This window comes from Fulvia fulva, chromosome 13 (genome assembly GCF_020509005.1).
Source record: "Fulvia fulva chromosome 13, complete sequence".
NCBI classification, from domain to species: domain Eukaryota; kingdom Fungi; phylum Ascomycota; class Dothideomycetes; order Mycosphaerellales; family Mycosphaerellaceae; genus Fulvia; species Fulvia fulva.
The window spans coordinates 592,455-612,839 of NC_063024.1; the positions used below are offsets into that span (position 1 = coordinate 592,455).

Below are 20,385 nucleotides of genomic sequence, written 5' to 3' on the forward strand. Positions count from 1 at the left end.
GGTCCACGAAGGATCCTAGTTGATCGACACTGCTAGAAGTCCAACGTTAGAGCACTACAGCAGAAGTATGGTCTGCCCAGTGAACGCTTGTACAAGGGAACAAAAGGCTTCGCTCTTATACCATTAGCAGAACTATTGCAACTTTGTGAAACCGCTCCCGTCCAATGCCACCTCCGCGGCACTGTTTCGCCTCTCTCGCTCAACGCTGCTACCGCTGCTGCGATCATGCTGCACTTCATTCAGCTCATGTGCAGCGACCTTGCGATCTGATGTGGATTTCCTGCTTTCCTGAACAGCAATGGCCTCTTCATGATGCCAAAAGTCCTTCTTACCGCGAGCTGCGCGTTTGAGCCAGCCCGGGAGCACTCCGCCGGGCAGTCTGTATGTCCAGAACTCCTTGTCTTCGATGTTGTAAGGTCTGATGCGATCGCCGGAGATCTTCTCGATGATCCAGACGGTGGTGTTGATCACAATGTATGAGACGATACCACCGATGAGACCATATGCGATACTGTAGGTGAAAGGCATCAAGGCGATCGTGAGGAATGCTGGAATGGCGTCGCCGATGTACTTCCAGTTGATGTCAGTAGCTGCTTTCGCCATCAAAGCTCCCACAATAATGAGCGTTGCACCAGTGGCCCATGGTGGGATAGATGCGAAAATTGGCGCGAAGAAGACGCTGATGAAGAAGCAGAGACCAGTGACCATGCCGGCAATACCAGTCTTGCCGCCTTCCGAAATGCCTGCTCCAGACTCGATGAAGGCTGTGACCGGGGGATTACCGAACAGAGAGCTGATTGAGATGCCGAATGCATCGACCAGATAGGCAGTTGCAGACCCTTCGAAGTCTTGTGTCTCTTCGTCCACAAGGCCGCACATTCCTGCCATGGCGTAGAGACAGCCCGTACAGTCGAGGATATCAACGTACAAGAATGTGAAGAAGGCGATCGCGAATTGACCTCCATGAGCTCCGACCGACCAGTCCTGCGCAACGAGCGTATTCCGTATCGGACGAAACGTTACAATCTGTTTGAAGAAGTCCCACTGCGAATCGCCGAGCTCGGTGTATGGAAAGTAGGTAACGGCAGTACCGCGAGGCCACGAGATAATAGCGACCAGCAAGATGCCCGCGATGATGGCACCTTTGAAGCGGAAGAGCATCAAGAAGACGGCCAGGAATCCGCCACAGAAGATACCGATCCACATGGTAGGATTCCGCATCTTCTCTCCCGACGGACAGGTACCTTCTTCTGTGAACGCTGACTGAACGCAACCAGCGAGCTCAAGTGGCGTCGACTGTGCTCCGGTTACCAGGCCAATACCAGCAGAGTACGTCAAGCCGATCAAGGTCAGATACAGGCCAATACCAACTCCAGTGGCCATCTTGAGAGATCGCGGAATCGCACGAGCGAGCCATTGTCTCATGCCGAGCACGGTCAAAGCAACGAAAACAAGACCTTCGCCGAAGACAGCAGTGAGAGCAACGCGATATGGCACACCTCCGGATCCATGGTAGCCGACCACATTGTAGGCGAAATACGCATTGGTTCCCATGCCAGTGGCGATGCCGATAGGCATGTTGGCGAACAGGCCCATGCAGAACGAAGTGAGCGCGGAAATGGCAGCAGTCGCGGTGACCAGATCCCGATTGATGCCCTGCTTGCACAACAGGTATTCTTGGTTGGTCGCGCAGAGATCGGGACTGTCGGATGGGCAGATGCATGTGCCGCCTGTTTGAGAGACGATGTTGGCGTTGACGGAGATGATGTATGCCATGGCGAAGAAGGTGGCTAAACCGGCGCGAAGTTCAGTGAAGAAATAGCTGCCTTTGCGTTCTTCCGGCTATGAGAGCCATCAGCGTGGTGTCAATGCCATGAGTAGAAAGTAGTAGACTCACATGGCCAGAGCCTGCCAAACGGAAGTATCTGCCAACATAGCTGCGGGCGATGGCAGCATTCGTATCATGGACCCAAGTCTTGAAAGCCATATCAGCAGAAAGCAGGTACGCGACCTGACCGGATTGACGGTGTTGATGCTGTGTAGTGAACAAGCGGGAGTGCGCGCAAACCTGATATATATGCAGACCTACCTTTCCACATGGACACAAGGTCCTGTTCTGGAGGTCGCACCGAAGACCCTTCAACACTTCTCACTTCACATTGTGAGAGCAGATCTAGCCCTGCGAGTTTTCATGACTTTTCCCAGCTTACCCTGCTGAAATGGAGGGAGACGATTGGTGGTAGATTACAAGGAAATGCTTGGCTTGTGGTGGTGAGCTTGGCAGCAGGACTTCATCGGATGAATGTTCGTCGTCAACGTCCGCCGTCTGACGCGGCGCAGTGCGAGAGATAAGACGCTGTGGAGTGTGAAGTGAGAGGAAGCTGGTGTGAAAGAAGAAGACAGCTTGGAACGTTTCGCGCCATCGAGAGACTTTGAAACGTTGCTGCAGCCTGCACGCGACAACGCGACACGTCTTGGCGGTGGCGTAAAGTCAACACGCGAAGGAGTCGCTTTGGTTGCGCCTATCTTTCGCAGACATCTCGCACGTCGCCGGAGACTGCATGTACCCTTTGCCAAGAAGATGATAGGAAACTGTCGATGCTACATTCTTGCAATGTAAAGCTATGATGACCACGAACAGCATCTGAACCCGCCAGCCGCTCCAACATAAAGCCAACAGCACAATGATCCCGATGCTGATGACACCGGACGTGAACACAGCATAGGGCCCAAGGCGTGCCAGTCAGCGCCCTCATATCGGCCAGCCCCGATCGTTGAGATCCTCATAGCTGAGATACCCGGGCAGAGGACCATCCACCGAACAACGTTGAGGATGGACGACTATGCCCGGCAAGAGCATCAACATCGAAGCCAGGATCACTCTTGGGCCCAGAATCTGCACTATCACCCCATCTGACTTCAGCATAGTATCTGGGGTAGGTCAGCCTTACGGACGCACGAAAGACTACCCCAACTTGGGTCTCCAACGACGAAGGCGTTCCACAGAGCGCAAGCGGGCCGGAAGATCGTTCCAGAGCTCGATGCTGACTTGCAGCAGCTCAAACGCTCGTAGATTGATTCGCAGGCACAGCAGCCGTCTGGCTTGACGTCCTTCGACCAGGGCTTCTCTTCCAGGGCAGTGGAAGTACTCAAGCGCTGACGAGCTGGCCACGGAACGACTTTGAACGTCCTTAATCGCTCTTTCTATCGTTAGATCCTGAGAACATCGTCGAGCATTACGCGCATTCTAGGATATGCCTGGAACTCCATCACTACACTGCACTCCACATTCGTGCTGGAGAGGCAATGAGGTTGGCATGAGCCAGGTGTGTCACAATTCGTACGCGCTAGAGCTCACGTTTGCTCATTCAATATACTCCGCCCTCACCGCGACAGCTCTATACCGCACCTTCCCATCCTCAAGTCTCGCAAACGCTTCGCTGAGACCCTCAGCCGTCATCTCGAACTCCTCGACCCAAGGCTTGATCCCATGTCTACTCGCAAAGTCTAGCATCTTGATATGGTTCTCCCGACTCGCCTCCGTCGAGGCTATGAGTTGATGGCCGGGGAGTATGAACGGCATGTAAGGGATTTCGAGAGACTGGTGCAAGTCAGCTATCGTGAAGAGGGAGTTGAGGTGGCAACAGAGGTGCTTACATCCTGTTGAATCGTCATAAGCACAATCGTCGCTCTCCTCGCTAGCAGTGGAAGCAGAGATTCCAGACTGGGAACAGCATTCGAGGTAACAAGGAGCACATCGATCTCACCCGCGGGCGATGATGGAAGAGCAGAAAGATCCAGCACCTCATCAGCCCCCAACCTCTCCGCATCATCCCTCTTCCTCCCCTTCGACCCCGTCAAAGCCGTCACACCACACCCCATAGCCCTCGCAAACATCACCGCCAAATGCCCCAACCCTCACACTCCCACAATTCCCACTCTATCACTCGGCTTCGTCCCCGCAGCATCAAGAGCCTCAAACACAGAAGCGCCCGCACACATCAACGGCGCCGCAAATTTACTCTCAATACTCTCGGGAATCAAATACGCAAACTCCGCATCAATAACATGCCAATCCCCAAACGCGCCCTGATCCTCATCACAGAACGCAAATCCACGCGCTGCAGCGCAGTACTGGCGGTAACCTTGGGTGCAGGTGGTGCAGTGGCTGCAAGATTGGCGGAGCCAGCCCCAGCCTACTCGATCGCCTGTTTTGAGATGTGTCACGGCTGGACCTGTGGCTGTGATGGTTCCGACGCCTTCGTGGCCGAGGCAGATGCCTTTGTTCATTTGTTTGGCGTGGACGTCGGTGTAGCATATTCCGGAGTGGGTTGTTTTGATTAGGATGTCGTTGTGGTTGAGGTTGCGGGTTGTGGATTTCTGTGTGAATTGTTTTGAGTTGTGGTTGTAGTGGAAGCTTGTGACTGTGTGTTCCTTTTCCATCGTTATGGCTGCCTGTTCATAGCAAAGTTATGGTGGAAAGATGTGGTAAGCAGTTTCGGGGGATGTTAGCTGATTGATTGAAGATGAAGTTACGAGATGACGTGGAGGAGCTTTCGAATGAAGATTTCGAATGAAGCTTTCGACGGTGTGCACGGTGCAGGGAAAGAGAGTAGAGGAATAATGTGACTTATGGGTCCAGTATGGCAGGCCAAATATTGGCTGAGATAGATGGTGCCCTGTGGTCTTCTTGGTAGTAAGAAGTGATGACGAAGACGGCGTGTGCTGATCCTTGGGTTCATCAATCCATGTATTTGAGGTGCGAGCGGGCCAGCTTGGGTCACTGAAGATCACAAAGACGAGAGGTGGGCATTGTTTGATATCAATATGGTCGAGAGAAACGATGATAATGTAGGTGTGTCTTAAGGCAGGGCTTTTGGAAGAAGTAGGAGAGTGTCGAGAGCGCACCTGGATGGCGTCGCACTGCGATCCGAGCTTGGCACATCTCTGGCAGAGTGTGCATTCGCGAAAGATGCAAGTTGAACAGTTTCTGGCGGGTATCATTCATATCAGGACATTCGAACTACTGCTTTTCAGTCGCTATAGACCCCAGCGCCTCTACGCCGGGCGGAAGTACTTTCTGCTTCCTGGCCCATCCTCGCGAATCTGTTGTGCCCGTCACTAACGCCTCTTTTGCCATCCCACATGCTTCAACACTTAGTTGCCAGCAAGAGCGTAGGCGCGTCTGCGATCTCTCTCCTCGGCAATGCTGAGCTTGACACCCTTGCCCTTTGGAAGCGAGATCCATGGCTTCTCACGGCCGATGACGAAGACGTTGGACTCACGAGTAGCGAACTCGTTGTCGATGGCGTCCTTGATGTGCACGATGTTGAAACCTCCGTCGTGGCGCTCACGGTGGGTGATGACACCGACACGACCCATGTTGCGACCACCGGTGGCCATGGCGATCACACCAGTGTCGAAGCGGATGAAGTCCTCAATCTTGCCTGGAAGGTGTGTTAGAAACGTCGTTCAAAGGGTCTCCGGAGGACATCCTTACCAGTCGAGAGGTTGATCTTGACGGTGTCGTTGACCCGGACGGCTGGGTCTGGGTATCGGATACTGTATCACACATGTTGTCTCAGCATATTTTTCTAACCAAATCTCTGGTCCAACGTCTGAAAGACATCGCAACCACGGCAAGTTTTCACTTACGTGCGCGCGTCATGCGTAACCAGGAATGGAATTCCACCCTTGCCGAGCTGAACTCGCTTGACCTTGCCCAGCTTGTACTCCGCCTCTTCGGTGGTGATGCGGTGGACGGTGAAACGGCCCTTGGTGTCGTAGACGAGGCGGAAGTTCTCGCCAGTCTTCTCGATGGAGATGACGTCCATGAAGCCGGCTGGGTAGGTGGGATCGGTGCGGACCTTGCCATCGACCTTGATCAGGCGCTGCATGACAATCGCCTTGGTCTCGCGGGTGTTGAGGGCGTACTTCAGACTGTGAAACAGAGCATAGGCGTCAGTATGTCATTATCCCCCATGGTCCATATCCTCCTTCACTGTCATATTCATACCGGTTGCGGATGAAGACGACCAATGGCATGCAGTCGCGCAACTTGTGCGGACCTGGCGAGGCCTTTGGTGCATAGGCACCGCTGAGCTTGTCAAGCAGCCAGTGTGATGGCGCTGACAGACGCTTTTGGTGCTTCTTCGGACCACGACCCATCTTTGCTGTTGCTGGTGTTGTAAGGTTGTCGACGACACTGGAGAGCGGAAGGAGCGCACGAGACGTAAAACGAAGATGTGGAAGGCACAGAATTTAGCGAACTCTTGGCGGGTGTCGCTTCGGGATATTCCGACTGGATGAGATTGTCACGTGCGTAGCGGCCCAGACTCGCTGTCCTGCTTGCCACGAATGACGAACATGTTTACTGCTCCTTGCTCCCATCCTGATCTGGATCATTCTGCCTTGTACTGAGAGCCGCATTTCGACACATACGTTGAGGTTCTACCGTACAATCCACGGCTCACCAACGACAGGAACAAAGACGGTCCTCTTGCTGCCGCGACGGTTTTGCTGTATCCGATGTATTGGACCTGCTCGTTCACCTGCTCTCGCGCGTAACATCATGTCTCGGACTTCCGATCTCCAGACGCAGTCGTTCATAGCCACGAATATGTACAGCATACACGAGGGTTGTAGAACACTAGCATAAACACCTAGTGCACTCGGCTTCCTCGATCGTCGCGTTGAACCGCGACGTTTTAAACAAAACAGTATACTAGGCAATAACGAAGCGCTTAACTATAGTGTATTTAATATTACGAGACTCAGATTATCGATAGATCTATAACTTATTAGTTCTATATTTCTAGAAATTTGTATTCTCGTATCTAGCTATACTACGAAGTTATAGTTAAGTTATCTTATTTTCTGAAATTTTTTAGAAAACTCGCGATTCAGCGGACCGGGAAAGCCGAGTGCACCAGGTGTTTATGCTAGCGTTCTACCCCACAATGTGGCTGCATGATGAGCTGTCGTGGCTGTCCACCTGGTTGCCTTGCGCAGTGCGCACCTGCACTGCCATCATTAGCTTGGATGGTACAGTGCTTTAGCTTACTTCCGATAAGAAGCAGGAGTCCAGTCGACGCAGGTTGAAAACCTCGTTCTGTCCAGTGCTCAGGCAAGAATGGCAGAGGTCATTGCTGGAGTGGGCGTACTCGGCGCCGTATCGAGCGTCCTACAAATCGTTGACTTCACGTCTAAACTGGTCTCGCACGCGCGAGAGCTGTATTCTGCTGACAACCACGCCTTGCGCGAGAACGTCGAGATCGAGGGACTTGCTCGCCAATACGAGCTTTTGACGGAACCTGCGACAGAGCTAGAGCGTGCGATACCCGACGCGAGTAAGCGTACCAGGGAGCAGCAGAATCTCGTCGAGACGGGCAGTCGATGCAGGCAAGAGGCCAAAGAGCTCCTGAATATACTACAAAATCTTGAAGTCGGTCGGGCTCTAGGTCGCTGGGCACGAATCAAAGAAGGCACCAAGCAGGCTGTACATTCCCTGCAAGCACGCAAGGATATCGAGGAGCGACGTAAACGGCTAAATGAGATCAGTGTGCAACTGTCGACTGCTATACTCCAGACAAGACCTACGCAGTACACAGCCATCCTCGACCATCTGCATTTCCCTGACATGCAGCTTCGTGATGACACAATTTCGGCCGCTTATCCAAATACTTATCGATGGGCACTGGAAGATGACAGCATGAAACTCAAGCCCTGGCTGCAAAATGAGGAAGGCATCTTTTGGATCACTGGAAAGCCTGGCGCAGGCAAGTCTACGCTGATGAGGTACATCATAAGCGCACGAAACACGCCGGTGCTGCTACAACAATGGGCTGGAAGCTCTGAGCTTGTCCTCGCGAGCTTTTACTTCTGGTATCTGGGGTCAGCGATGCAGAAAAGTATTGAAGGTCTTATGCGGAGCATCTTATACCAGCTTATCAAAGCTATGCCTCCAGTGGCTGGCAGGTGTGTCCAGAATATTTCTCGACATCGCAGCTGCCAAACAGGAATCTTTGGACTCGTGGGAAGCTTTTGCGAGCCATCAACGATGTGATCCGGATCGGTTCTAAAGATGGCGACGGCTTCCCCACCAAGAAGTTCTGCTTCTTCGTAGACGGCCTAGACGAATATGCTGGCAATCAGCTGGACATCATCAAGCTATTCGAAGGCCTTACTCGAGACAGTGGCGTCAAGCTCTGCTTGTCCAGCAGACCCTGGACTTCGTTTCGGAGAGCTTTCGAGGCTTGCTGTCCCTATATTCGATTGGAGGACATTACGAGAGGGGACATAATGACCTATGTGCACGGTCACATCCGTGAGGCGTATGGTGATAGTCGGCGGCTGCTTGGGCCACACGATGATGTTTCGATAGACCTGGACGAAGTGGATGCGCTGGTTGACGATATCGTCAGCAAAGCTGAAGGCGTCTTCGTCTGGGTATTCTTAGTGGTCGCTTATGTCGAGAGAGGTCTAGCGGAAGACGACCCACCAGCCATGCTTCGTCAACGCGTTGAGCACTTTCCTGGGGACTTGGATCAGCTTTTCGATGAACTCATATTCGACAGAATCGAGCATGTCTATCTCAAACAAACGTGTCAAGCATTGCAGCTGGCAGTGTTCCATGCCGGAAACAGGAAGGGGCGCGATTATGGCATGCCCGACGGTCGGGGTATGGCTTGACTATTGGTTGATCTCACAGTCTGTGACCGGCTTGGAGAACGATACATCGGCTCAAAGTATCGCTCGCAGTCCCACGACTCGGGATTTGTCCAACATGGCGGCGCGGTTGGAGACGTTCCTCAGCTCCAGTACCAAGGACCTGTTGGTGCTACGAAGACCTCTTGACAACAGTCTGCCAGTGGATGTGGACTTTCTGCACCGGTCCGTGTATGACTTCCTGTGCACGAACCGAATGCAGCAGGTTCTGCTCGGAAATACCCCAAAGGCATTCCACACTGGACGCATCATTCATCTCATGGATCAGGCGAAAATGATCCTGGCCGCCGGCGTTGTCGATTACGGCGAAAACAACGTGCGTGCTGTTGCACAAGCATCACTGGGACAGCCACACCTCGACCTAAACTCGTACTATGCAGCCAGCTTTGAACCAGCACTCATGGCACATGTCAGACAGGATATACATGCTCCCGACAACACCAGGTATGTCGGAAAAGCTAGAGATGCGCCCGACGACAACAATCGAAATATGGATGCCTGCATCGCAAGCTTAATCGCTGGTGGCGCGTTCACCTTCGCAACCAAATACTACCACCTGAATCATCCTGATCATGTCTGGGCGCTGACGCCAAGCACATGCTTTGCCGCGGCTCTAGGTCTACATCCCACAATGCCTTACGGATTGCAACATGTCAACGTGGACTTTCTGAGAAGGTTCCGAGCGGGATTTCTTGGAACATGGGACGTTGAAGGATATAGAAACCCCATTGAGCATGACATGGAAAACATGTATAGGCACTGCGGGAATAACGTCATGCAGCATTTTTTCAACAAATGGGCCACAGAAGCTCATCGACAGGAACAAGACTACGACAGCAAGGTCCTGCCGGTGGTTTGGGAAATCGTCAAAACTTTTTCTGGACCCACCGAATCAATGGCTGGATAAGCACTTCTGCACGCAGGCTATCGATGGCCCAGATGAGCACGTTCATGAGTACATGAGCGCGCGGCAGTGGCTGTTGCGCGAAATTCCACGTGGCTGGATACGAGAGGCCTGCCTTGTGTCAAATGAGGCTATCACGACTTCTGATGCACTGATCACATTAGGCGTGGTCAAGTCCCCTATGAGAGAGATCGCTTGGGAAAGCTGCGAAATTGCTACCGGCGGACTAGCAACGATGCTACCATCCCTGCCCTTTGAAGACGACTAAACGGAAGACAAGAGCGCAGGGAACTTGAAATGAAACGGAACAGTACAAGTCGAAGGACTACAGCGCGTATCCGGAGCTTACCTCTTGCGGCGGGTTGTTGTGTACCAGCTTCATAGGACTTTCGACGATAGTGTCTTGCTCCCTCCCGCAAGTCTTTGCATTCAGAAGTGCGGCCACAGCCCTCTGCTTCCGAACTCCACCACACCTCCATCCGGATCGCGGACATACACACTGTAGCCTCCCCTCTCCCACTCCATCCTGCCAATGACCTCAACCCCCTTCTCCTCAAAATACGCCTCCCAGGCCTCCGTATCCTCCCTCTTCTCCGTCCCAAAACAAAAGTGCAAGTTCAGCCTTTCATTCCCACTCAGTACCGCCTTCTCAACTTCTTTGGTCGGACCTGAGGCGGGGATACAGATAGGTTTCCCGCTTTTGTTGGCATTTGCATTTGTCCTGGCTGATGCGAGGCCGTCGAAGGACTATGTATTGGTGGAAGACTTGATGAATCCTTCAGCGGGAGGGCGCCAGTCTTCAGTCGTCTCTCCCATCTTGAAGAGCAGTAAGGTAGATGTTGGCCCGACGGGATATGATATGAGACGTTCCGTCTTGACATCTGGAACCAGGCCGATAAGATCACCGTAAAAGGCTTTAGATGCCGATAGAGATCGGACGTAGAGGCATGTTTCGAGGATTGTTGAAGGAATTGGTGGTCTGGGACACATCTTGGCTTCCTGAATAAGGCTTTTGCTTGGATAGGCGAGCGGTATTTTGCTGTGCTCGGCTCTGGGTGAACTGTGGTATGGGGTGTTGCACGAGGCGATATACTTCCTTTATACAGCTTTCTGGTCGGGAGGATTTGGGTGGCGAGTCCCGAATAGGAAGGAGGAATGTCCGAAATGCCGAGGATGAGTGAATGGGAGTAGGTGAATGGGGGTGTGCGTCGAGTCACTACCGAAGACGTTGATCTGGTCTAAATCGGAGAGAGGCACTGCGAGTGGTGTGGAAGGTCAGACAAGTCTGAAGGACCTGGTGCGGTGGCCCGCGTCATGCATCAGCGCTTCGAGCAAACCCAGCATAAACATTTTCGCTCGAACAGGCGAGAGTCTTAGTCGACAGCATGGTATGTATTCATTAATGAGGTTGACTATAGCATGGCGCGCCCCACCAGCTTCACTTTAAGGTTTACACGTGCAAACGGCATCACATGCGCTGCCGTTTGACAAGGATACTCGGCGGCGCTAGCGTTTCAGAAACCTCACAAACACTCGCGCCCCTACTTCAAAAACTCTGCCGCCTTCTACACCACAACATCACCACCACCGACACCACCAACCAAGATGTTCCTCTGCAAGGCACCGCCACCAGCACCGGTCTTCGCACCAGACCTCGAGAAGCTAGGCTTCGAGCTCCGCGATGGAGCCTTCGTGAAGAAGGGCTCATCGCCACCAGAGTACTTCGACTTCTTCCACACTGACGATGACCAGACCAACGAGCGCCGCAAGGAGGCGATCCACGAGGCCGCACGCGCGGCAGTGGCCAGCGAGCTTGAGAAGAAATACGACATCAAGCAAGTCTACATTGCCAGCGACGGTGAGGTCGCCACCATCAAGCCAAGTGAGGCTCACATCACCTTGCTGGCGACCGAGGTAAGCAAGCTGCGCACCAAGCGCGATGTGATCATCGTCGTCGGCGAAGAGGCGGCGGGCAAGCAGGACGCGGGCATATGGGCATACAGAGCATTGATGAACGAGGGCGGTATGGAGAAGGGATCTGCTGTGGGATTGGCAAAGATGCTGGTGGAACAGGCGAAGGGCGCGGCGGCGCGTGAGGATGACTCGAAGGGAGGATCAGAGGAGGATCTGGTGACAAGCACTGCGAAGCTCAGCACCACGGACAACGACGTAAGTGGGCCCAACGCGGCGCGCAATTTACTGCATACACTGACTGATCTACACAGGACGACACAATGGGCGTGGTCATCTTCAACCCAGGCCAGCTTCTCTACTCGTACAGCGAGAACAAGTCAATGTCACAAGTCACTTGGGTCGGACGTCAGCGCGACAGCGCCCTCGACTTGCAGTACGAGATCTCAGAGAAGTACAACAAGGTGCCAGGTACGAAAGCACACACCGGTTTAGAGATCATCCACTGACCGCTCCCAGGCCATCGCACACCACACAGACACCTCGAGCAAGCATTCCACAACACCATTCTCGACCTCGTTAACGACGAGGCTCATCTCTACATCATCGCGATCGGCGACAGCGCCGAACACACAATCGAAATCCTCGACAACATCTGGATGGAGAAGTACGACTTCAGCATCGCCAAGCAGATCGAGGCCATCGCCTTCATCGAACCACAAGGCATTGACGTCAATAAGATTGCGTCCGCCAGCTTCCAGAGCTTCCTGCGCTGCAGCGCTCAGTCCTGGATTCGTGCGACTGAAGTGCCACTAGGCCAGGCAATCGAGATGCCAAACAATGGTCATTCGCGTATCACCTTGAACTCGAAGGTTTCCAACCTTGAGGAAGAGCTGGAGCGTGCCGAGCGTGCCGACTCTGCCAAAGCCATCGAGGATGCCGGTGATGATGAAGTCAATTCGCAGGTCTCCAGCACCGCGGCCGACTGGGGCGAGGAGCAAGAGGACGAAGAGCAAGCAAACGAGGACAATGACGAGATCGTGTGTCCGACATACAGCGCTGGAGATTGTGATGGCATCGCAGAGCTTGTGCTGCCACAGGTGATGGGCCACGTGGTCCACTACTTCCTCCAGAAGAAGAAGACGGCTGAGCACTACGAGGCCATGAACGGTGGTGACGACTTGGACTTTTACTGAGAGAACATCAAGTTCTGAGGCACTGAAGGTGCGAATAGGATGATTTCAACGACAGGAAACTACGAAGAGGTGAAACACCGAGCTTGATCATAGAGCAATGGGTATACAGCACCTACTCCTGAAAATAGCTCGAATAAGCATTCAGCGCCGGCTGACCTCCCAGATGCACATACAACACATTGCTCCCCTTCTTAATCGTCCCCTCCCTCACAAGCTGAACCAACCCCGCCATACTCTTTCCCTCATAGACCGGGTCTGTGATCAACGCATCCGTCCTCGCCGCCAACTTCATCGCCTCAATCGTGCTCGGTCCCGGAATGCCGTAGATTCCCTCGTGAAACCTGTCATCAAGCACAATCGCCTCGTCCGGGATCTCCAACACTGGATCGAGGAGTTCCGCGGTGTTGCGGGCAATCCTCGTAACTTGTTCCTTTGTCGCTTCGACTTTGCCACTGGCGTCGATCCCGATCACTTTCCTCCCCTTCCCCTCCGCTACGGCTCCCACAGTGAGTCCCGCGTGCGAGGATCCAGTGACGCTGCATACAATCAACGTGTCGAAGAACACACCAAGCTGCCTCTCCTGCTCCGCCACCTCAACGACAAAATTTACAAACCCTAGCCCGCCGAGCTCATGATCACTCGCGCCCGCAGGAATGTAGTACGCCTTCCCGCCTTCCTTCTCTACTTCCTCACACGCCGTCTTGGCAGCTTCCTTGTGGCCGATATGGAAGCCTTCGTCGTTGGTTCGCACGTCTCCGCCCATTAGGCGAGAGAGGAGAATGTTGCCGGTCTTGGAGTATAAAGGTGGATCGATGGGAACCCATTTCTCCTGGATCGTGACGGCTTTGAGGCCGCAGGCTGTGGCTGCGGCGGTCACGGCGCGGGTGTGGTTTGATTGGATCCCGCCGATGGAGACGAGGTGGGTAGCGTTTTGTGACAGGGCGGCGGGGAGGAGGTATTCGAGTTTGCGGATTTTGTTGCCGCCGTAGGCGAGGCCGCTGAGATGTATTAGTATCTAATAGAGTGGAAGCAGGGTGGCGATGTTACCTGTTACAATCATCTCTCTTCGCCCAGATTTTCACCCCCTCATCCGGACTGAGCTCCTTCGTGAGTCTAGGCAGAAACTGCACCGGGCTCGGCCCAAAAAGAAACGGCTGTCTGGGAATACTCCGTAACTTCTGCAACCACGCCGGTCCCTCCTCTCCTCCATTCGCACCATTTGCATTCGCCGCCGCCATGGCTGCTTGTACTTCCGGACTGTCGAGGTAAATGCTGGTGCGCAGGGAGTCTCTAGCGAACCAGAGCTGGTCTCGGGGCTCTCTGCTGGGCTTGATTCCTTCGCTCATGGGCACAGCTTGGATGGGAGCATTCTTATAACTTGATGACCCGACGTCGGCCTGGCACGCCTTATTCCTAGGGGAGCTGTCGGCGAGATGTCGGCTGGGGTTGGCCTATCGATACTGATGGGCTACGAGGTGATGTTGTGACTAAGAGCGGGCATGGTCCGTGGGAGGTACAGTGAGGGGTGATCTACTGTGCAAAGTCACTGGTTTCAATGGGATGGGGGGAGAGTTTTGCTGATGGGAGGAAGGAGTGCTCGCTCGGCTGTGCGGTCCGTTCAGCCGAAAGTGGGCCCATGTCTCTAACTTCTGGACAGCCCAGAGGTCTCACTTCTACTCCTACAAAGAAAGCAACAAAACATCAACAAAACGACTTATCGGCATCAGCGGTCCATCTGAATGTCACCTTCGATCGAAAAGTGCGGTCATCAAGGCCATGCTTTGCTCTGTTCTTGATGCATGGCAGATCATACTTCTTCTTCGAGCTATGCCATCATGCTTGTAGCACAAAAGTGCCGCATCACCCTCGTGTCTCGAGTCATATCGAGCTGTTCAATTCCCAGAAACAATGCTCAGAGCCCGGGAAAGCATTGCTAGTCGTGCCAGTGTAAGGACACACAAGAACCTGGACCATTGCGTGCAACCAAGTCTTGTACCCGTGCAGACTCATGAGGACAAGGTAGGGCGTGGAAGACCAAGGTGCATCATGGTAAGTCGACGAACAATTTGCTTGGAATCGACCTTGCAGGCTAGGCGATCTCAATGACCCAACCAGACCATACTGTGCCATTCATTCTACCAAGTCAGCCAAGCATAAGGAAAGCTGGGGGAGACCTTTCGGACCTAGCTGGCATAGCAGCATGCGCCGTCATCGAGTCTTCACCTCTCCTTGGTGAGCATTGGCGCTACTCGTGCCATGCAGCCCAAGCCACGGTCGTCTTGGACGCTTCAGAACCTGCCAAATTGATCACAATGCTATGTGATCCAGTATGCTTCTACGCATCGTTTATTCGACCTTGCTGCTGCTGACAGCGATGCAAGCAAGGCTTCTGCCATGAAGATGTGTGCAATGAGCTTAGCAGTTCGCGGGGACAACTCCTCTCTGTCCACGGAATGATGTTCATTAGACCAGATGCTTCTGGTTCTCACGATTGAAGCTCACGGCATAGCTACAGCTACCTCTCCATAGCATGAAGCTGCGGATGTGATGCATCGAATGGATTGAATGAAGCAGTAAAAAGTTCTGCCTCTTGCCGCCAGAGTTCGTTCGCAGGCGACAGGAGAGTCTTTGCGTACGGAACCAACGTATCGCTGCGAGGAGTCCATTTGCGGCTGATAAAAATAGGTGAGAGAACGATGTTGCCGTCGGGTAAAGTGTCTGCGTAGTGAAAGGAATCTCTCTGTTCTCCACTTGTATCTGTGGTTCCGGCAGCAGCCGATCGTGGAGATAACTGACAGGGGTCGCGGCTGAAGCCGGCCGAAACTCAACTGCCAAGACACGTTCCTTTCTCCTTTCTTTCACGTTCCTCATCAACAAACCATCAACGGTGACTGTGGCTTGCGTCGAGAGACATGCACTACTGTACACGGATCCAGTGAATAGCCCGTGCTATCAACAACTGCTCAACCCGAGGTGCAGGGTGCCGACGAACCGAGGATAGTCATCAAGAACTGTAACTTGCTATCCCTCGAACATGAGGCGTTCAACTCCATGCTTTGAGGCTGCATGTCTCGAGGTTACATTAAGCCTCTCAAGAAGATAGCTTGAAGCTTGCAGACGTTCCCCATGATCATCATACCCGAACAACAAGCGTCTCTTCGGCACGCCTCAACGAATCCTTTTCACAAAACAAGCTCTACGGGATGTCCTACCGTTTGTGACTCGACTCCTTGGCTACGCTTGTTATCGTCCGAGAAATTTGGTGGTCCACATGGGCGTATGAGACTATACATCGAATGGTTCGCTTCGTGCTGACACGAGTGAAGTTGTCTGCACGTGGAGATCGGGGGCACATCCTCCGCAGATATCTACCTGCACGATACTATGGCCATTGGCTGCCGCTCCCCGGCTTCTCGTATCGCTTTGACCAATGTCTAGAGCTTCTTACAGCCATGTCGTGAGAAGTGTTCTGTTCACTGCAGACGACGATGCATGAACATGTCTGCGACTATGCTTGACTGACCATCGAAGCAGGCAGCGTCAGTGTTACCCGTCCTCAGGGAATCCCGCATAGCACCTTCGTCAGGTTCTTTCAATATGGATTTGAAAAGGACGCAGGTCTTCTGGTTTCAGTCGTACGCCAGTGCACGTTGTGCTATAGCATTAGCTCGGGTTCCACTTTTGGATCGCATCTATCCAGACTAACTCATACAGTCCTCGCTCGACAAACGTCTTCTCAATCAGCAACGACCTCGAGGCGTTGGGCGAGAACGTGCTCTCTCAGGCCAGGAGGCACGGCATGGCCTCAAAGAACTATAAGACCTTCATTCTTCCTCTCGTCTCGAAAGAATCATCAGCAAGCAACAGACTTTCCAAGCTCCAGCCTCCGCTACCACATCCACTCTTTAACTCGCTCTATACACTCTTTCAACTCGCGGACTCAAGCAACCCAGCTTTTTAAGCCACACAAAGTCGTCAAGACGCAATACCTTGCTGTCATCCTCGCCGCTGCGAGCCTTGCTGCCGCCGTCCCAGGCTGGCCATACGGTGGCGAGAAGCCAGACTGCTACACTACCGAGACCTGTGCTCCATACTACCAGACCACCACAAAGACCATCCCATACACCGACGTCAAAACGAAGACCATCACTGACTACCAGCCATACACCACTACCGTGACCGGTAAGCCTCACATCCACCCCCATCAAATATCCCTACAATCTAGTGATCACTAACCTCTTCTCCCAGTCCCAGCAACCTACACAACCACCAAGACCGTCATCGACACCAAGGAAGTCCCATACACCACGTGGTCCTACAGCACCACCTGCATCACCACCAAGGTCCCAGTCACCACCTACAGCAAGCTCACCACCACCTTCCTCTCAACTTGCCCATACACCACCGAGACTGCCAAGACGATTGTCACCAGCAAGCCCCACGTCACAACCGAGTGCGAAACTCTCGCTACCTCGTCGACTTCCGTATGCACGGTCACTACAACCAAGTGTGCCCCTACTACGAGCTGCAAGTCCAAGGATGCGTACAAGCCAACGCCTCATGGATATGGACAGTAAGCATGGCGAAGGGGCTTGAGTTATTGTTCGACAGCGAGGTGTTGTTCTGATGTGAAAATGATGGGTTGCATATTGGATCGGAGCTTGTGGTTCAGCATGGGAGGATGCATTTTCTGTCGAGATTATCAAGCATTGCATTCTTTGCACGTAGACAGCGATGGTAATACATTAATGGTTGGTGCTCGCCAGCATGGTTCGAGCCCAAGAACACCTGCTTTCTCCAGGATCATATGCTTCTCGGGACTTTTTGGCATCATTTGCCTCTCGTTGATATTGCACGCACGACAATCTCCAGTGCAGGGTGCTGGGAGTTCCAGTCCGTTCAAGCTTTCGTGGCGTTCAGGAGGCTGACATCTGACAGATCATCACTGCAACGACGTTGTGAGAGCCGCGTGGGCCGGGAAGTATCGCTGAGACCGCGAAATGACGTCCACGCCACCAAGTGTTGTTGACCAGGCAATAGAGGTGAAGAGGTCGTGGTGTTTGATGAGAGTGTTAGCAAAGACACGAGGTTTGTTGTCAAAATGGCATTGTATTCATTGCGCTGTACACAACCTCACGAGCGCCACGACTCCATGCTAACTCCAAGCCATGCACTTCCCTTCCATCATATCACATGACATGAAGATGCCTTCTAGTTACCCGCAAGAATATCCGCAGCAATCTTCTCAGCCAGCGCATACACAGTGCCCATAGGCTGTCCATCAATCGCGAACGGGAACGAGGACGCATCCACAACTCTCAATCCCTCAACACCCAACACTCTCGCCTTCGAGTCCAAGACCGCTTTGGGGTCATATTTCTTTCCCATGGCCGCAGTACCCACACCGGCGTAGTATGCATCACTAGTCTCGGCGATGTAGCCAAGCACTTCCTCGTCAGTTTGGTACTTCTTGCCTGGCAGGAGTTCCTCGCCGTCGATGACGTCTTGCAGGACTTCGTGCTGTGTGAATTGTCTGCAACGACGGAACGCCGCGACGGCCATTTCCTGGTCGCGAGGATCGGAGAGCCACTTGGGGTCGACGATGGGGTTGTCGAGGGTATCGGTGCTATTGATACTGACGTAGCCGCGGGAGAACGTCGTCATGAGAGCGGCGGACATGGAGAAGTAATTCTTGCCGTTGAACTGTGGGACGAAGGTGTCGTCGAGGGCGATGAAAGAGTAAGTGGGCCAGTCGGCTGGGAAGTTCGCGTCGATGTCCGCTGCAGTCTTCTTGGAGAGCGAGCCGGGTCCTTCCTTGGCGTGCTTTTCGAAGGCGAAGAAGTCTTGGCCGGGGTTGGTGAGGAGGCCGGTGCGGTGGTTGTTGTAGTCGTCGATGGAACGGGGGAGGGTGTCCTTTCCACCGAGGAGCTGGGAGTGGGATTCGACGCGGATGGGGTTGGTGGGTCCGAGGATGATTGTGTCCTGGAGATTTTGGCCGACGCCTGGGCGGTCTGAGAGGACTGGGATGTCGAGCTTCTCGAGGGTTTCCTTGGGACCGATACCGCTGACCATGAGGAGTTGAGGAGAGCGCATCACACCGGCGGACAGGATGACTTCCTTCTTGGCCTCGATCTTCCACTTGAAGCCGTCGGTCTGGACTTCGACGGCGTTGGCCTTCTTGTTCTCGTCGAAGAGGACCTTCTTGGCGAGGGTGCGGATGTAGATGTTGAGGTTGTTGCTCTCGACCAGTGCCTCGCGGAGGTAGGAGGATGAAGCAGTCTCACGGCGACGAGTGAATGGGTTGATGGTGTGGGTGATGTACGACTTGCCAAGCAGGACACCGTTCGAGAAGCCCTCGACGTTGGTGAAGCCAAATGCATCAAGAGCCTTGTCAACCCACGAAGAGATGGCGTTGGTGAGGTATGGGTATGCAACATGGACTGGACCACCAGTTGCAGACCATGCCTTCTCGTCGTTGACAGCTGTGGCGTTGGCCGGACGAGGGTTGGTGTTGGGGCCAGAGAACTTGATACCGCGCTGGAAGTGTGGCAGCCACTTGTCCCAGCTGTAAGAGTCGTCGCCAATTTGGACTGCCCACTTCTGGTAGGCACCCTTTGAGCCACGGTGGTAAAGCATGGCACCGCGAGCAGTGCTGCCTCCGAGCGTCTTGCCTTGCATGTAGAACATCTCACGGTTGTGGAGACCCTACTTCTATTAGTACTTGACACGTCATGAAGATCGTTGGACTCACCTCTTGTGGCTCGGTGTACTGGTACCAGTCGAAAAGTGGGTTCTTCATGTATCCATTGTCGAAAAAGTAGTTGAAGAGGTACATGGGCACCTCAGTCGCATTACCAGCATCCATCTCGTAGAAGCCACCGGCCTCAATGAGAGCAACCGAGTTGCCCTCCTCTTCCGACAGCCTCTTGGCCATTGCCAGACCAGCTGTGCCTCCACCAACAATGACATAGTCAAATGACTGATGAGGCCAGCCAATGGGGCCGAAATGTGAGCTGAGCAGATCACGAGCCTGAATACGGCCATCATGCTGTGCTGCCTGTGCATCGTAGGTGCCAACGCCACCTGCATTGAGCATCGAGCCCAGCACGGGGATCTGATCGAAGAAAGAAGAAGATTGCTGTGCGAGGGCGAAGAGGCCAGCGACGGGCATTGCCGCCGCTGTGAGCAGGGTGCTAAGCGCCATGGTCACAGTGAAGTGCAGGCGATTGAAAGGTGAGGGATGGCTGTAGGAGAATACCACTCATCGTTTGCGCGCAGTGGTGGCTGCCATATAGACTGCTACGGATCGTGGTGAGAGCATGCTCGCCACGTGTGGTCGGACTCCCAGTGATGAGCATAGCGCGGAGAGCGACCTCCAAGAAAAGCTGGTCCAATTCATGATGTCTGCTGGTCGGAAGTGATGTGAAAGAGGACGACGGAGTTGAGAACGCGTCGAAGGAGCAAGAACACATCGGCGCGTGAAAGTGCCGTGAAAAGCGGGCCCTGGCCAATCACGTCAAGGCACCATGCTCTTGCTCTTTCGCTCCCCGACTCCCGACTCTATCCTGTCGACAACATCCATCCGACCACTGACATCAACCACACGACGGCGCAACACTATCAGCCCATTGTAAGCCCTGTAGGCCA

At 53.6% G+C, this 20,385-nt stretch overlaps 10 protein-coding genes across 10 annotated transcripts; 4 read left to right on the forward strand and 6 right to left on the reverse strand.

The window, feature by feature from the left end:
- Positions 1-132: 132 nt before the first annotated feature.
- Positions 133-1,987, reverse strand: CLAFUR5_14263 (Efflux pump; the record flags this gene model as incomplete). The annotated part of the gene is made up of 2 exons (XM_047913411.1): positions 133-1,842; positions 1,898-1,987. The coding sequence occupies 2 exons, from the start codon at positions 1,985-1,987 to the stop codon at positions 133-135; spliced, it is 1,800 nt and encodes a 599-aa protein (XP_047769547.1).
- Positions 1,988-3,364: 1,377 nt separating this feature from the next.
- Positions 3,365-4,443, reverse strand: CLAFUR5_14264 (Aldehyde reductase AdhA; the record flags this gene model as incomplete). The annotated part of the gene is made up of 3 exons (XM_047913412.1): positions 3,365-3,601; positions 3,658-3,917; positions 3,948-4,443. The coding sequence occupies 3 exons, from the start codon at positions 4,441-4,443 to the stop codon at positions 3,365-3,367; spliced, it is 993 nt and encodes a 330-aa protein (XP_047769546.1).
- A 714-nt stretch (positions 4,444-5,157) lies between these two features.
- Positions 5,158-6,168, reverse strand: CLAFUR5_14265 (40S ribosomal protein S4; the record flags this gene model as incomplete). Its single annotated transcript, XM_047913413.1, has 4 exons — positions 5,158-5,447; positions 5,501-5,562; positions 5,656-5,940; positions 6,017-6,168. 4 exons carry the CDS (start codon positions 6,166-6,168, stop codon positions 5,158-5,160), a joined length of 789 nt encoding a protein of 262 aa, XP_047769544.1.
- A 964-nt stretch (positions 6,169-7,132) lies between these two features.
- CLAFUR5_14266 (uncharacterized protein) lies at positions 7,133-8,691 on the forward strand (the record flags this gene model as incomplete). Its single annotated transcript, XM_047913414.1, has 2 exons — positions 7,133-7,977; positions 8,019-8,691. The coding sequence occupies 2 exons, from the start codon at positions 7,133-7,135 to the stop codon at positions 8,689-8,691; spliced, it is 1,518 nt and encodes a 505-aa protein (XP_047769695.1).
- A 94-nt stretch (positions 8,692-8,785) lies between these two features.
- CLAFUR5_14267 (uncharacterized protein) lies at positions 8,786-9,634 on the forward strand (the record flags this gene model as incomplete). Its single annotated transcript, XM_047913415.1, has 1 exon — positions 8,786-9,634. One exon carries the CDS (start codon positions 8,786-8,788, stop codon positions 9,632-9,634), a length of 849 nt encoding a protein of 282 aa, XP_047769535.1.
- Positions 9,635-10,060: 426 nt separating this feature from the next.
- Positions 10,061-10,621, reverse strand: CLAFUR5_14268 (uncharacterized protein; the record flags this gene model as incomplete). Its single annotated transcript, XM_047913416.1, has 2 exons — positions 10,061-10,356; positions 10,423-10,621. 2 exons carry the CDS (start codon positions 10,619-10,621, stop codon positions 10,061-10,063), a joined length of 495 nt encoding a protein of 164 aa, XP_047769534.1.
- A 615-nt stretch (positions 10,622-11,236) lies between these two features.
- Positions 11,237-12,738, forward strand: CLAFUR5_14269 (uncharacterized protein; the record flags this gene model as incomplete). The annotated part of the gene is made up of 3 exons (XM_047913417.1): positions 11,237-11,800; positions 11,857-12,013; positions 12,062-12,738. 3 exons carry the CDS (start codon positions 11,237-11,239, stop codon positions 12,736-12,738), a joined length of 1,398 nt encoding a protein of 465 aa, XP_047769694.1.
- Positions 12,739-12,850: 112 nt separating this feature from the next.
- Positions 12,851-14,084, reverse strand: CLAFUR5_14270 (putative 1-aminocyclopropane-1-carboxylate deaminase; the record flags this gene model as incomplete). Its single annotated transcript, XM_047913418.1, has 2 exons — positions 12,851-13,736; positions 13,786-14,084. 2 exons carry the CDS (start codon positions 14,082-14,084, stop codon positions 12,851-12,853), a joined length of 1,185 nt encoding a protein of 394 aa, XP_047769219.1.
- Positions 14,085-16,335: 2,251 nt separating this feature from the next.
- Positions 16,336-17,315, forward strand: CLAFUR5_14271 (uncharacterized protein; the record flags this gene model as incomplete). The annotated part of the gene is made up of 3 exons (XM_047913419.1): positions 16,336-16,373; positions 16,523-16,920; positions 16,987-17,315. 3 exons carry the CDS (start codon positions 16,336-16,338, stop codon positions 17,313-17,315), a joined length of 765 nt encoding a protein of 254 aa, XP_047769376.1.
- Positions 17,316-17,949: 634 nt separating this feature from the next.
- Positions 17,950-19,942, reverse strand: CLAFUR5_14272 (Versicolorin B synthase; the record flags this gene model as incomplete). The annotated part of the gene is made up of 2 exons (XM_047913420.1): positions 17,950-19,443; positions 19,490-19,942. The coding sequence occupies 2 exons, from the start codon at positions 19,940-19,942 to the stop codon at positions 17,950-17,952; spliced, it is 1,947 nt and encodes a 648-aa protein (XP_047769377.1).
- Between the last annotated feature and the right edge of the window lie 443 nt (positions 19,943-20,385).